At 34.9% G+C, this 17,706-nt stretch overlaps 1 protein-coding gene across 13 annotated transcripts in view; it reads left to right on the top strand.

The window, feature by feature from the left end:
* RALGAPA1 (Ral GTPase activating protein catalytic subunit alpha 1) overlaps window positions 1–17,706 on the top strand; it is a 249,000-nt gene that overhangs the window by 64,452 nt on the left and 166,842 nt on the right. For all 13 annotated transcript variants that reach the window (XM_077909040.1, XM_077909039.1, XM_077909038.1 and 10 more), the window contains exons 11-12: window positions 5,909–6,106; window positions 17,088–17,225. In XM_077909040.1, coding sequence (XP_077765166.1) covers window positions 5,909–6,106; window positions 17,088–17,225 — 336 coding nt within the window. The remainder of the gene's footprint in view (window positions 1–5,908; window positions 6,107–17,087; window positions 17,226–17,706) is intronic.

The raw sequence follows: 17,706 nt of genomic DNA, 5'->3' as shown, positions 1-17,706 counted from the left end.
AGTGATATGTCATTTTTTTCTTTGTATCTCCGTAAATTTTTCTTTGTATATTTTAAAGCTATATAATTAGTAAGTATATATCAGTTTAAAATTTTATATCTAAATGTGAATTAAATATTTTATTTATGGCCCTTTTCATCTGTGGATATTATTTTTGCTTAAGGTTGATTTTATTTACTATTAGTGGATTTATACCACTTTCTTTTTAAGAACTAGCCTGTGAGGCACCTGGCTGTTTCAATGGGTAGAAGAACATGGGACTCCTGATCTTGGGAGATCAAGCCCTACAAAAAAAAAAAAAAAAAAAAAAAACTAGGCGTGGGCTGCCGGCAAGGGGGGGGGGGGTAAAAAAAAAAAACTAACCTCATGTATTTTAAAATAATCTTTTAATTTTTAACCCTTTTATATTATTAGATTTTGCATGTCTCTTATAAATATGGTTTGATTTTTTAAAAATCTTCCTTTATAAGACGTTGAAGGAATATCTGATGACCTATAAGAATATAAGGGGATGGAGGGCCTAGGCCAACTCTTGAGATTTTTGTCTTGGGCAGCTAGGTACATGGTGGGAACCTTCACTAAAGAAAGGGCATCCTAGAGAAGGAACAGGTTTGGGGCAGAGGTTAGGGGGGAAAGTAATGAGATCACTTTTAAACCAGCTGATGGGATGCCTGGGTGGCTCAGTGGTTGAGTGTCTGCCTTTGGCCCAGGGCATGATCCTAGGGTCTTGGGATCGAGTCTGACATTGGGCTCCCTCCATGGAGCCTGCTTCTCCCCCTGCCTTTGTCTCTGCCTTTCTCTCTCTGCCTCTCATGAATAAATAAATAAAATCTTTAAAAAAAAAAAAATAAACCAGCTGACACCTGGTAATCCAAGTGAAGGTGTCCGGTGGGGAGGTGGGATGATGGGTATAAGGTTCTGGGAGAGGGAATTTGGGATTGGTAAGATTTGGAAGTCACTGGCAAACCTGTTGTACATGAAGCTATAAAAGTGAATGAGGTTGGCTTAAGAAATAGGCCAAAGACAAAGACCTTGTGAGCTCAAGGGGCAGGCAGAAAAAGGGGAGCTGGCAAAAAAGACCAGGGCAGAGGCAGTCAGATTGGAGAGGTGAGCTGGCCTCTTATTAAACTTCCTTTTGAATAATAATAAAAAAAAAATTTGTCTTTTGACTGGAATACTTATATTTATTATAGTTATGGAAATGTTTGGATTTGTCGATACTGTCTTCTTTTGTTCTGTATTTTTTTTTACCATGTCTGTATTTCTTTTGTTTTATTATTGTCTTATTTTTTCCTTTCTTTTTTAATTGATGTTTTCTCATTTTGTATTCTTTTTCTGTCACTTTGTTCAAAAGTTATAATTTATTCCTTTTTCTTTAGTGATAACTACATAAATTTTAACTACACTTCCCAAGGTCTAAAGTTATTATTGTTTTTATTTACCCTTTTCTTATCAGTATAAGGATCTTGGTACTTTATTACTCTAATTGCCCCCCCCCAACTTAACATATTGTTGTTATCAAATAATTCAGTTCTATTTTGCATGTTTGTGTTTTAACCCTGGTATTATTGTTCTGTGCATTCAGTTTTTATTTTCATTTAGTTATGTGGTTTATCACTTTCTGTGATTATAGTATCTTTCCTCTCAGTCTTTCATTTAGAATTACTTTCTTCTACTTGAAGTTTATCATTTAGAATTTTATTTTAGTGGATGTTCATTGGTATCTAACACTTACAATTTTTGCCTGTCTGAAAATGTCTTTATTTTTGAGAGACTTTTTCCACTGGATGTATACATCTAGATTTGCCAAAATAGGTCCATGGAAACCAAAGTAATTGGTTCCATTCAAAGTGAAAGTCAACTCTATTGCTCTTCATAAAACCTCTCTGAATTTGGATTTCTTAGAGGCTTTTATTTTTGAATATTTTTTTTCCTGCATTTTGGCTCATCAGTCAGTATGTTTAAGAAGATTAAATTTCTCTTTGAATCTGCTATTTTGTTTTTTTCAGTCAGAGGATCAGTTGGGTTACCTAGTCCATCATACTCTTGGAAACAATTCCCCTCATTGAGTTTTTAATCATACTCCATATATTTTAATTTTTGAAATTGCACATGGTGGTTTTTTATATCTGCCTACTCACTTTTTGCAGTGGCTCATTCATTCTTTATTCATATTCATTTTCATTTTCTTAATTATAATATTAAAAATGGGATGCCTGGATGACTCAGTGGTGGTTGAGTGTCTGCCTTCGGCTCAGGGCATGATCCTGGGGTCTTGGGATCGAGTTCCACATCAGGCTCCCTGCAGAGAATCTGCTTCTCCCTCTGCTAATGTCTCTGCCTCTCTCTGTGTGTCTCTCAGGAATAAATAAATAAAATCTTTAAAATAAAACATTAAAAATGTTCATTTTATATTTTTTATTCCACTAATCCACTAACTTAAGTTTTTTGCAGTTTTGTCCTTTTGTTATTTCTGTTTATTCACGTTTGTTTCGGGTTTTTGTGTTACGGACTTATATTTTTTTGGAATTTTGTGGAATTACTTTGAAACCTGGGTTGAAAATTGTGTCCCTCCAGAGAGGAACTGCTATTGACTTCTCCAGGTATTTGGTGTCCTGTCAACCTTAGTTTACTGTATTTATTTATTTAATTTTTAAGTAAGCTCTGTACCCAATGTGGGTCTTGAATTCATGACCCCAAGATCAAGAGTTATGTGTTCTACCAAACCTTGGTTTACTTTAAATTATAATTCTCAGGGATCCCTGGGTGGCTCAGTGGTTTAGCGCCTGCCTTTGGCCCAGGGCATGATCCTGGAGACCCGGGATCGAATCCCACGTCGGGCTCCCGGTGCATGGAGCCTGCTTCTCCCTCTGCCTGTGTGTCTGCCTCTCTCTCTCTCTGTGTGTGACTATCGTAAATAAATAAAAATTAAAACTGCCACCTACCAACCCAGAGTGGCCTCCCTCTTTCTTAAAAATAAATAAATAAATAAATAAATAAATAAATATTCTCAATTTATGATTCTTCCTGCTTTGCAGCAAAGTCATGTGATGACCAGTCTGAGAATATGAATTTGCAAGAAAGGCTGTTCTTCCCTTGATTCCCGTATCCCAAGTCTATTAGTAGACAAGTTTCCTCGTTGACTCTTCTCTGGCGTTGTTTTTTGCCTTCTCCCTCCTGGCCCACCTTTGTATTGAGGTTATAGCCTTCATTGGTGTCAGTTTTACATGTAGGACTGATCTGTGTCTCACCTTTGTACAGGTGGTTATTTAAACCCACTCTCTAGGCTGTCCAAGGCAGCAGCCAACAGCTTCATTGTTCATTTTCCTCTCTGGATTAGTACTCACATTTTGTTCTAGACTCAGAATATCCTTACAAACTGAGCCATTCACTTAAAAAGGTATATTGTATTTTTTTAGGTGTTTTATGCAGGAGATATTCCGGGGTATCTTTAAATGATATTGCTGGGAACTCAAGTTTTCTGAGATGTTTTTATTCTGATAATTATTTTTATTACTTATTTTTTAAAGAGGGAGAAAAAGTGTGGTGAGGGGCAGAGGGAGAGGGAGAGAGGGAATCTCAAGCAAGCTCCAGGCCCAGTGCAGAGCCTGATGAGGAGGGTCCATCATGGACCAAGGGTCCATCCTGCAACCTTTGAGATCATGACCGGAGGGGTATCTGGGTGGCTCATTTGGTTAACCATCTGACTCTTGATTTCAGCTCAAGTCATGATGAATGAATCAAGAAGTTCTGTAAATATTTGGTGAATGAATCAAGAAGTTCTCTAAGTGTTGGGGTACCTGGGTGGCTCACTTGGTTGAGCATCCAACTTTTGATTTCAGCTCAGATCATGATCTCAGGGTCTTGAGATCAAGCCTTACATTGGGCTCTGTGCTGGATGTTGGAGCATGCTTGGGATATTCTCTCTCCCTCTCCCTTTCCCCCTCCCCCAGCTCTCACAATTTTTCTCTCTCTTTCTCTAAAAAATAAAAAAGAAGACATTCTGTAATTATTGAATTCCAGGTTCTTTATCATTGCTACCTGAGGGCTAACATTTATTTCTAGAAGCTAATAAGTCTTGAGATAATTTGTTAATATGGTTGATGATGTTATTTTCAGGCAAGTATAATGATTGAAGTCTATCTCAGATGAAGGTATTTATATTGTTATATGTCTTTAAAGTAAAGATATAACTATAAAACATAAATCCCCAAATCATTGAAATGATAAAATTATTCTCCATATTCAATAGAATAGGCATAGATGCACTCCAGGCATTTACCCCTTATAAGTAAACCCAGTGTGCTTTATGTTGTCATGACTTGGAGTGTACAATGAGGAGCTCCCAGGTATTTTGATGTGAGATAAATATAACACATCAATAGTTTAACCTTTAAGAACAGCACAGATTTTATGTGTGTATATGTATAATTTTATATATAGATATTATATATATATATATATTTTTTTTCCTTAAAGTCAGTTTAAGGCAGTGGATCACAACTGTGGTCACAGGCTTCTGGGAAGTCTTTAGGATCTTTTCAGGTCCATGAGATCAAAACTATTTTCATGACAGTACTAAGATTTTATGTATTTTTTCTGCACTGTCCTATTTTCACAAGTATGGTGAAGTTTTCCAGAGATACCTACATGTGGTGTTGTATTAGATTGGATGCAGAAGCAAGCAGACAAGAAAATCCAGCCATCTTTTATTAAGCTAAACATTAAAGATTTTTGCAAAAATGTAAAGTATTGTTACTCTTATTTTAGAATACCTGTTATTCTTTCTGACATCTATGGAGTAGGGGTTCTGGACCAAAATGCAAACCATTGCTTTAAGAAGACAAAAAATTCCCAGGTCTGCCAAATGCTCACTGTACTTGATTAAATCTTAAGGAATGTGTCCATCACAGTCTGAGTTGGTTAATTATAAAAGAATATTAAAAATACCAGAGACCAGCTTGTTTGGTTTGAATGTTTTGTAACTGTTTTTCACTGAAGAAGGTGGCATAGCTCCTGGTAAATCATATACCATTGGCGAAGCCACTTGTTAGAAAACTGTATCAGATTTTCTTAAGCTAATACCATTAATATTTGATTTTTCTGTCTCCTGTTATTTTGATTCCTTCTCCACATAGTTTTTGGTTGTATAATAGTTTTATGGTCATAGAATCAGAACTGGAGATGACCTCATCTACAAACAGAAAATTTGCTGAGTATATAGATGCAGAAATATTTTTTGAATGATATCTTAGCTTATTTTCAGTTAATATTGATGTCTAGTGGTGCTTCTTCATAAGGATAAGGTGTTAATGTATGGATTTGAATGTTCTGGTTTCTATGACAGTTATTTCTCATCGTAAATGTATAATTTGGCACTCTGGTTTTTATGTATCAATTTTTTTTAGCCATGGCTAATACCAGTTTCTTTAAGATGCATATTTAGTGTATTGGCAAAATCAGACTTTGGGGCTTAAAAGGACAAGGGTTATATACACTCTGGTGTTTAGTAAATTCATCAAGCCACCTGGGATGTAGTATGACAATTTGTGCATTAATATCTTAGCTCTGGAGATCACTAATATTTTCCAAATGATTAAATTTTGTTTTAGATCAGCTTTAGGTCCACAGCAAAGTTGAGGAGAAACTGCAGAGGATTCCCATGCTAATTTTAAAAAGTTCATTTTTTAATATTTGAGAATAGAATTTCTTTGAGATTTTTTTTTTCTTATACTTTGAACCTTTTAAAGGAGGGCTAAGTTGTTATGATTATAAATATTCTGGCAATGAATTGGTTGACTTTAACTCTTTAAAAATCATTTATATCATTTTCTAAGATAAAAATGTATTAGTGGTTTGTGACAAAGTAAAATGTATCATATGTGTTCTCTTTTTTTTTTTGCACTAGGCATTTTTATTACCAATTTGTGAAGCAGCAGCTATGAGAAAAGTGGTAAAAGTATATCAAGAATGGATTCAGCAAGAAGAAAAACCTTTGTTTATGCAAGAACCTGAAGAAATTGCGATCTCTTCTTCAGACTTACCTTGTATTGATAGTGTCACAGACCATGTTATTTCAATGGAAGAAGGAGAAAAGAGAGAAGAGGTAAACTGATAAGACTTCAAATATTTTAGTATAAGTTTAATATATTAGATTTTCACAAAAGTATAATAACATGTTGACATACAATACTTACTTTTTAGTATATTTGCAACTTAGGTGAAATAGCAGTTACCACAGTACTCTGCCCCAAAGCTTTTTGATGTTACAACGTTAAAAATTAATAATGAGATCAGTATCCTGGTTCTTTAATCCATTGTATAGATCACAATTAGATGCCATTTTAAAAGGTGTGATATTTGAGACTGTAGGAGGATGGCTGAGTCCTGAGCTCACTTCTTCCCATGGACACACCAAGATTGTAACTATATAAGAAAGAACTCAGAAAGATCTAAAGACTAGGAGACCAGCTCGTGCACAACTAAAGATAAAAAGAAAGCCACAGGGTGCCTGGCTGGTTCAGTTGGTGGGGTATGTGACTCTAAATCTCGAGTTGTGAGTTCAGGTATCATGTTGGATGTAGAGATTACCTTAAAAAAAAAAAAAGAAAAGAAAAAGCCACCTTGAGAAGGCAGAGATGTGGTCAGGTTGGGAACCAAAACCCCTAGTCTGGTGGCCCACAGTGGTTTGGTATCACAGGAATAGAGATACTCCCTAAAGAGCAAGGAGATTAAGCACCATGTCATTCACCCCCACCCTGGAGATCTGCACAGGAAAAATGAGGCCCTCACAACATCTGACTTTGAAAATCAGCAGAGCTTAACTTTAGGATATTTGAAAATCATTGGGGCTAAAATCTGGGATAGCCAGGGGTCTATAGGAAACTGAGATAATGCTCCTGAAGGTCCCACACATAGTCTCACTTACTCTGAGACCCAGCACAGTAGCAGCAGTTTGCAGAGCACCTGAGACATACATAAAGGATATATTTTTTTAATTTTAATTTTTTTTAAAGATTTTATTTATTCATGAGACACAGAGAAAGAGAGGCAGAGATAGGCAGAGGGAGAAATAGGCTCCCTGTGGGGAACCTGATATGTGACTCAATCCCAGGACCCCAGGATCACGACCTGAGCTGAAGGCAGACGCTCAACCACTGAGCCACCCAGGTGCCCCCATAAAGGATATTTATTGACTGATCTTAGAGCATATGCTGGAAGGGCAGGGTTCTGTAGGAACTTTTCTTTGGACATGGAAATACTAGTGGGTACCATTTTCTTGCCCTCATTTAGCCTAGGTAGTTTAATGCTTGTGGGTGGTAGTTCTGACATTCTCTACCTACCTTGCTAGCATCAGTCTTCCCACCCTGGTATTCTCCTTCAAAATCGACCCACTCCTCCAGCAGACCTTCTCTTAAACTGCTCCCACCCTGCCACATGCACTGGGTGGCCTTGGCTGGGAGTGGTGTACCTCCAAAGTGACTCCTGCACTGGGGGACTGGTCCTGTCCACCAGCAACCCACAACATCATGGTTGGGCTTTATAGCCAGCTGCACCAGGGTTTACCTCCTCCCACCAGTGCACCCATAGTAGTCCTGGTTAGGCATTGCAACTAGTTGGCCTGGGGGCCAGCCTGCCTACCAGAATGCCCAAGCATCAGAGCTCATTCAACAACACAAGGATGCATGCTGCACATACAGAGGGCACCTAGCTTTAGTGACTGTGGGAGGAGGGAATTGTACTTCTGGACCCCACTGAACACCTTCCACATAAGGTTATTACCTTTGAGACCAGGAGATGTAGGTGACCTACTATCTAATACTTGGAAACAAACACAGCGAGTCAGACAAAATGAGGAGACAGGCATATGATCCAAATGATAGGAGGAAAAAAAAAAAACTCAGAAAAATAATTAAATCAAAAGGAGTTACATAATCTACCTGATAAAGAGTTAAAAGTGATAGTCATAAAAGATGCTCACTGAACTTAGAAGTAGAGTGGATAATTCAGAACTTCTAAGAGAAATTATTTTAAAAAATGATATCTGAAAAATACAATAATTCAAATGAAAAATATACCAGAGGGAATCAACAGCCTGGGAAAGGATGCAAAAGAATGGATCAGTGACCTGGAAGACAGAATAGTGGAAATCATCCAAGCCAAGCAGCAAAAGGAAAAAAAAAATATGTAAGACAGGGTGAGGGACTTCTGGGGCAACATCAAAAGTATTAACATTTGCTATAAACGAGTCCCAGAAGAAGGGAGTGAGGAAGGGGCAGAAACCTTATTTGAAGGAATAACAGCTGAGAACTTTCCTAAACTGAGGACAGAAATAGATATCCAGGTTCAGGAAGCATAGATAGCCCCAAATAAGATGAACCTAAAGATGTCTACACCAAGACGCGTAATTAAAATGTCAGAAGTTACAAAGAATTTTAAGAGCAACAAAAGAAAAGCAACTAACATACAAGGGAACATCTATAAGACTCTCAACTGAGTCTTCAGCAGAAACTTTGCAGGCCAGAGGGAGTGGCTTGATGTATTTAATGTGCTCAAAGGAAGAAAACCTATAACCAAGAATACCCAGCAAGGTTATAATTCAGAACTAGAGAGAATTTCCCAAACAAAAATTAGAGGCATTCATCACCACTGCACCAGCCTTAATAGGAAATGTTAAAGTGACTTCTTTATGCAGAAAAGAAAAAGGCATAACTAGAAGCAAAAATAAAATTATAAAAGAAAACATTTTATTGGTGTTAGAAGGTAGGGGAGGTACAGTAAAGTATTCCCTGAGCTGAGAAGACACTTTGAGACTGGAAATCAAAGAAGGCAACTCGATATAGTTTACAGAGTTTTATTCAGGGTAACTTACTGATGAGATAGATGATCAGGCACATGATGATCCAGGTGCTGTACAGCTATCCTCCACAAAGTCTAGACTTAGTTCACAGATTTTATAGGGCAAGAGATACTCAGAAGGGCATTATTATGTGATCACAGAGTTCACATGCACCTAATTGACAGCTAACCTTTAATTAGATCTTGTGGAAGGCTAAAGACTGCATCATCTTTAACAGATTCACAGGTGGCCAAAGCAAGCTTCTCCCACCCCAGCCTTGGCAGGCATTTCTAAAGTATGTATATTAATCTCCAAGGGCCTGGGACATACAGCCCCATGAGAGGTCATCAAGCAAAAATGAACAAGAAGGAGGGCCAACAGTGGAGTCATTGTTTTTAGCACTCCTACAACTTGTAATAGCAAACATATAATGAAGGTTGTAGGTCAGTCACTTATAAAGCTAGCATGAAGATTAAAAGAAAAAAGTAATAATCAACTGTATTTACAATAACTATGTAAGGGATACACAAAGTAAAAACATGTAAAATATGGTGTCAAATGCATAATACATAACAAGGGGGAGGTAAAAATATAGTACTTTTAGAATGTGTTTGAACTTAAGTGACCATCAACTTAAAATAGGTGGCTAATACATAGGGTGTTATACATGAACCCTATGGCAACCACAAACAACCTGTAACAGATACGCAAAAAATAAGGGAATCCAAGCACAACACTGAAGACAATCATCAAATCATAAGAGAAGACTGCAAGAAAGAAAAAAGGAACAGAGAAGAACTACAAAAACAGCTAGAAAAATGAACAAAAGGCAATAACTACATACCTATCAATAATTAATGTACATGGGCTAAATATTCAATCAAAAGTCATAAAGTAACTGAATAGATTTTAAAAAGACCCATCTGTATGCTGCCTACATGACACATACAGACTGAAACTGATGAGATAGAAAAAAAACCTCTATGCAAATAGAAATGATCAATAAAGCTGGGGTAGTAATACTTATGTCAGACACAATAAACTTTAAAACAAAGACTGTAAAAGAAACAGAAGGGCATTACATAATGATGAAAGGAGCAGTACAGCAAAAGAATATATTTATAAATATAGATGCATCCAGCATAGGATCATCTTAATATATAAAGCAGATAGTAACAGACAAAAGGAGAAATTACAGTAATACAATATTAATAGTGAATTTTAACACCTCATTAAATCAGTGGCTAGATTGCCCAGATAGAAAATGAAAAGGAATAGTGGCTTTGAATGAGATATTAAATCAGATGGACTTAAATATGTACAGAACATTCCATCTGAAACAGCAGAATACAAATTTTTTTTTTTTATAAGTGCACATGGAACATTCTGTAAGACAGGTTGCCTATTAGGCCACAAAACAAGTCTCAGTAAATTTAAGAAGATGGAAATCATATCAAGCATCTTTCCAACCAGAATATTATGAAACTAGAGATTAGAAGGAAAAAAATTGAAAAAAATACAAAGACATGGAGACTAAACAACATGCTACTAAATAAGCAGTGGAGTCAACAAAGAAATAAAAAAATACCTTGAGGAAAAAAAAATACCTTGAGATAAATAAAAATGAAGACAATGTTCCTAGATCTCTGGAACACAGCAAAAGCAGTTCTAAGAAGTTTATATAAATACAGACCTACCTGAGTAATCCAAAAAATCTCAAACAATCTGACATATATCTAAAGAAACCAGAAAAAGAACAAAACCCAGAGATAGTAGAAGGAGGGAAGTAATAAAGATCAGAGGAAAAATCAATGGAGCAGAGACTAAAAACACAATAAAAAAGATTGATGAAACCAAGAGCTAGTTCTTTGAAAAGATAAACAAAATTGACAATGTTAGCCAAACTCCTCAAGAGAAAAAGGCTCAAATAAAATCAGGAATGTAGGAGAAGTAACAACTAATACAATAGAAATACAAAGGCTTAAAAGAGACTACTACAGAAAATTATATGCCACCACATGGGACAGCCTAAGAAAAGAATAAATTCCTAGAAACATATAGTATATTCCATAACTGAATCAGGAAGAAATAGAAAATCTGAACAAAATAATTACTAGTAATGAAATTGAATTTGTAATCAAGAAACTCCCAAACTGGATGAGTTCACAGATAAATTCCATCAGGCAATTAAGGAAGAGTTAATACCTGTTTTTCTCAACTATTCCAAAAAATTAATGTAATGAAATCTTCCAAATACGTTGTATGAGGCTAGCATTACCCTGATGCCAAAACCAGACACAGATGCTACAAAAAAAAGAAAACTATAGGCCAGTATCCTTGATGAACATAGATGCAAAAATCCTCAACAAAATATTAGCAACCTCATTTTAAAATACATTAAAATAATCATCACGTTCAAGTGGGATTCACTGGGAATGCCAGGATGGTTCAGTATTTGCGAATCAATCAACATAATCAACATGATATACCATATTAACAAAATGAAGGGTAAAAATCATGATCATTTTAATAGATGCAGAAAAAACACTTGACAAAATTCAACATCAATTTATGATAAAAGCTCAAGTAGGTTTAGAGGGAACATACTTTAATAAAGACTGTCTATAAAAAAACCCATGGCTGACATCATAGTCAATGGTGAAAAACTGAGAACTTTAAGATCAGGAACAAGACAAAAATACCTACTCTTACCACTTTTATTCAACATAGCATTGGAAATCCTAGCCACAGCAATCAGACAAGAAAAAGAAATAAAAGGCATCCAAATTAAGGAAGAAGTAAAACTCATTATTTGCAAATAACGTAGTATCATACATAGGAAACACTGTTAAAAATCTGTCAAAACTAATAAATTCAAATTCAAGAGAGTCACAGTATACAAACAATATACTGAAATCTGTGGCATTTTAATACATTAATAACAGTAACAGAGAAATTAAGAAAACAATTCCATTTACAATTGTACCAAAAGAATAAAATACCTAGAAATAAATTTAACCAGTGAAGTGAAAGACCTCTACAGTGAAAACTTTAAGACATTGATGAAAAAAACTGACGAAGACACAATAGAAAGATAAATACCAAGCTCATGGATTGGAAGAGTTAACATTGTTAAAATGTCCATTCTTTCCAGTGCAGTCTACAGATTCAGTGCAATCCCTATCAGAATACCAATAGCAGGGGATCCCTGGGTGGCACAGCGGTTTGGCGCCTGCCTTTGGCCCAGGGCGCGATCCTGGAGACCCAGGATCGAATCCCACATCGGGCTCCTGGTGCATGGAGCCTGCTTCTCCCTCTGCCTGTGTCTCTGCCTCTCTCTCTTTCTCTCTCTGTGACTATCATAAATAAATAAAAAATTAAAAAAAAAAAAAGAATACCAATAGCAATTTTCACAGAACCAGAATCAATAACTCTAAATTTGTATGGAACCACAAAATAGTCTGAATAGCCAAAGCAATCTTGAGAAGAACAAAATTGGAGGTATCACACACTTCCTTATTTCAGACTATATTATAAAGTTGTAGTAATCAAAACAGTATGGTACTGACACAAAAAGAGCCACATAGATCAGTGGAACAGGACAGAGAGCCCAGAAATAAACTCACAGTTATTTGGTCAGTAAATCTATGACAAAGGTGGCAAAAATATATAATGAAGTAAAGACTATTTCTTCAGTAAGTGGTGTGGGAAAATTGGACAGCTACAAGCAAAAGAATGAAAGTGGACTACCTTCTTAACGGTATACACAAAAATAAACTCAAAATGGATTAAAGACTTAAGTGTAAGACCTGAAACCATTAAACTCCTGAAAAAAAACCTAGGCATTAAGCTCTTTGACGTTTGTCTTAGTAATACATTTTTGAATTTGCCTCCTCAAGCAAGGACAACAAAAACAAACAGTTGGGACTACATCAAACTGAAAAGCTTTTGCATAGCAAAGGAAATCATCAGCAAAACAAAAATGCAGCCTACTGATTGACAGAATGTATTTGCAAATGATATATCCAATAAGGAGTTTATATCCAAAATACATAAAGAACTCTACAACTCTACACCAACAAAACAAACAATCTGATTAAAAAATGAACAGAGAATCAGAATAGACATTTTTCCAAAAACGCAAACAGGGCCAACAGATACATGAAAAGATGCTCAAGATCGCTAATCATCAGGGAAATTGCAAATGAAAACTACAATGAAGGGGGGCACCTGGGTGGCTCAGTGGTTGAGCATCTGCCTTTGGCTGAGATCATGTCCTGGGGTTGAGTCCTGCATTGAGTTCCCTACGGGGAGCCTGTTTCTCCCTCTACTTGTGTATCTGCCTCTGTGTCTTCATGAATAAATAAAATCTATAAAAGAAAAAAAAAAAACTATAATGAGATACCACCTCACACCTATCAGAATGGTAGTATAAAAAAGCAAGAAAGAATAGTGTTTGTGAGAATGTAGAGAAAAGGTAACTCTTTTGTCCTGTTGGTGAATATGCAAATTGGTGCACTATGGAAAACAGTATGGAGATTACTAAAAAAAATTAAAAATACCATATGATCAGCAATTCTACTTCTGAGTACTTATCTGAATGAAAACACTAATCCAAAAAGATAGTACACTCCTGTGTTCGTTGCACCATCATTTACAGTAGCCATGATATGGAAACAACAAAGTGTCCCATTAGTAGATGAATGAATCTCTCTTTCTTTCTACACACACACACACACACACACACACACACACGGATATTACTTAGCCCTAAAAAAAAAGAACGAAATCTTGCCATTTGTGATAACATGGATGGACTAGAGGGGATTATGTTAAGTAAGTCAGGGAAAGAAAAATACCATATGATTTGACTTATATGTAGATTCTAAAAAACAAAACAAATGAAAAAGTAAAATAGGAACAGACTCAGAAATACAGAGAACCTACTGGGAGTTGCCAGAGGGGAGACAGTTGGGGAGATAAGTGAAATAGGTTAAGGGGATTAAGAGCTACAAACTTCAAATTATAAAATGAAATCACTGAGATATAAAGTATAGCATAGAGAATAGTTAATAGTATTATAACTTTGTAAAGTGATAAGTGGTAATTGCACTTGTTGTCATGATCATTTTGTAATGTATGTAAATGTTTAATCACTATGTTGTAAGCCTGAAACTGATATTATATTGCATGTCAATCATACTTAAGTAAAATGGTGTAATCTATAAAACTATGGTACTAGATAAAAATCAGTGTTGTATGTAGTACATATTTCTTAAGGATGATTATCAAACTACAGTTTCCCCTTACCTGTCTTATTCTAATAGTTGGGTACTTAAACTACTAGAATATACTGGATTCTTTCTTGGAAAGTTTTGCACTATTGCTCATTGCAGCATTAAAAAAATCCTTAATTGTAGAATAAACTGGTCTATGATAAGAAAGGCTGGAGTTTAATCATAGAAGAAAGGATGAGGGAAGACAGAGTGGAAGTGAAATTTGGGTGTACCTGGTATCATTTATTCTTTAAGTGTAAATTCTTGTTCTTCAGTTTTTTAATCCTTTTCATAGGCCACATTCTAATCAAAAAGTTGGAGAGTGTGACACTGATGTATATTTTACTAAATCTGGGTAGGAGTGATTTGGTAATTTTTGTTGTTGCTGATTAATCTCATCAGTGGATTAACAGGATATTAATATATGAATGAATAGACCACATTCTGCAGGGATTCAACGAATCAAGATTTACATATGCATATGTGTAATATGTTGTGGCGCATCCTTTCCTATTTCTAAAAAGAAATAAAATATAATTAAGAAATGTAACTAAGTGTAACTGAGAAATAGAATTGAAGTAAATTAAATTTACCATGTAAATTATGAAATAATTATAGTCCTATTTTTATGCATCAATTAGAACATCCAATTTTTGCATCATTTTAAAAAATAAAGCTGTCAGTTTAAACAATTTATTTTCCCCTGATTTTTATTGCTTATAGCCTAATACTGAGCTTACCCTTTGTCATTTACTATCCTTAAATAAAAATGATAGATAAAAAAAATAATACATCTACATACCTAATTAAATAGTGGAAAGGAGGGAGGAAGGAAAGGAGGAAGGTACAGAAGGCTGGTAATGCAGGTGTGTTTTATAAGTGTGTTCTTTTGATTACTCAAATACTGAAACTAGTTTTGTTATTAGAGACGTGAGTTTTCAGGATGCCAACAACTCTTGCTAATGGCATGAACAACAAAAAAAGATATAATCAATCACTGATATATATTTCTGATAAATTTAATATATAAAAATGTTTTAAAATTTGGTTTTAATTATAAAATGGAGTTAAGTTATAGATTCAGATAGTGAATAAAAAGCCACATTTATAATTAAGTGTCTATGGGACATTTCAAAGACCTGGAATACAAGATAGTTTGTGTGTGTGCAGACTCTTATTTATCTTGTAGTATGTTTAGCATTTCCTGGCTCACCCCATTAAATCCCTAAGGTATTCTCAATTTTTGTGAAAACAAAGCACTCTGAGAGTGCCCTGTAAAAATATGGTAATGTCCACTTGGAGAACCAGTGTTTGAAATAGAAACATGAAAGGATATCTTTTCTACCTTCACATAACTTATAGTTTAGCAAGAAAACAAAGATGCAAAATAAGTATTACAGAAGAATATTGTTAGGATCTTAGAGTGTGAAAGACAGAATACCTAACTCTGTTGAGGCTTAGGGAAGTCTTCATGGAGGAGGTAGTGTAATATGAAGTGCAGGTAAATGGGAAAGGAACCACACAGTGTGAATAGCATCTACAAAGATGTGAGAGACCCTAAATTATTTATTTATATGGCTCTATTTAAGAGGAGGTGGGAGGGAGTGCTAGGAAATAAGAGGTAGGCAAGAACTAGACTCTGTTCAGAAACTTATATGCCATTGTAGTTAACAGTGATTACATTCTAGATAAATACTGGAAAGTCTTTGAAGGATTGTGAATAGAAGAATGGTACAGATAGTTACATATTTTGGAAGATCATATCAAGCCCAGAATGGAAGATAGATTGATTGGAAGCCAGCCTTGAAGCAAGACGACTAGTTAGGAATTATTAGCAATGTTTGAAGGGAGAGAAGTACCCAGGACAGTGGAAATAGAAGGAAGAAGACAGATAAGAGCTGCGTTGATGGTAAAATCAATATACCTTGAAGATTAGTTGGGTGAGAGAAATGAGTTGGGAAGTGTCCGAAGTTTGTTTCTCTTGCAACATGGTAGCTGCCATTCATAGTTGAATAGAATTTTTTAAAATGCAAGTTTGGTAGTGGTGACTGTTGTGGCCAGAGGGGTTGGTAAGAATGGATAGGACTTGGTTAATAAACTTAACTTTTAAATATTTTGAGTTGGATATGTTTTGGGGTCATTCAGATAGAAATGTTCAGAAGATATCCGATCATAGGAGTATGAGACTTAAGAGTATAATATACTGTGATATATTATATTGGCTTGAGATAGAGCTGATTTCAGTACTTTGAATAGCAGAGTAGTTTGTCTTAGACTAAATCTGCATATTGCAATTATAACCTCTAGACAAAATATTAAAAAAAAAAACTAGCCAACTATTTGAAAATATTGCTGAGTGACCAAAAGCAGAAAGAAACTAAAAAAAAAGGGAACAACTCTGGTGAAATGTATGTTTTTGTGGCTTTTCACCTGAGGGAACTTTGTACTCCGTAAGACTTTTGACAGCTAAAACTTAAGCAGAAAGATGCTGTCTTAGTGGTTTGAAGTACCTAATATTCTTCTTCTCTCTTTGGGTAATAAGAATTTTAATACTTTAAAATAAATCTAAGCTATTTTCTGTTTTATTTGTTTGGTTTCTGGCATTCAGTTTAATACAAAATTCATATTTTACAGACTTTTAGGTAACATTAATCTTGTTTTTAAATGTGTAAGTTATATAAGGGAGATTTATTTAAAGGGAGATTAGATACATAGAAAAATGTCTCTGTATCTAAAATGTTAAAAATTTTATCTGACCCTTTGGATGTTTTAAATTTTCTTTATATTTTTGTCAATAGAAGAACCTTTTTTTTTAAAAGTGAACCTACATTGCTTTTCTAATCCAGTGAAATATCTTCTCTTTTAAGAAGATGCTAAGCAGAAGGACCCGATAATTTCCAGTTTACTTCTTCAGCTTACTCTCTTGTTGCAGCATTTATAATGAAAATTAAAAACTTGATATTTCTCTTTAGGAAAATGGGACTGATATTGTTGATCACGTTCGAAATTCTTCTTGGGCAAAAAATGGCTCCTACCAAGATGTTCTTCATAATGCCTCCGAAGAAATCATAGAACAAAACATACGAGCTGGTACCCAGGCAGTTTTGCAGGTGGTTCACTTTTTGGTTATTAAGAAAAAAAAAATTACAATAAAATCATTAAATATTTCAAATATATGGTTCAGTATTTCATTGTACAGTATAATTTTTTAATAAACTCAACATCCACATTTGTCAGTTTTCATTATAAAATATTAATTTTGTTTTTTCCTTAACTTTAACTTCCTAATAAATATGTATTGGTAAATATTACATATTACTTTTACAGACAAATTTGTGTAAATTGTGTCATGGTGTCCCATCATCTGGTACTTTCTTTTTGCATTAACCGTTATGTTTTTGAGTTGTGTTGATATGTGTTATTTTCTAGTATTTTACTTATTTTATGATTATTTACTTATTCATTTTTCTGTTGATTTTTTTAAGTTTCCAGTTTTTCCCTATTCTAAATAGTGCTACATTGAATATTCTTACCTATGTACTTCTTTTGCACATGTGGAAGAATTTCCTTAGGATATATACCCAGAACTGG

This window comes from Canis aureus, chromosome 9, assembly GCF_053574225.1.
Source record: "Canis aureus isolate CA01 chromosome 9, VMU_Caureus_v.1.0, whole genome shotgun sequence".
NCBI classification, from domain to species: domain Eukaryota; kingdom Metazoa; phylum Chordata; class Mammalia; order Carnivora; family Canidae; genus Canis; species Canis aureus.
This window is presented reverse-complemented; position numbering and strand designations above follow the sequence as displayed.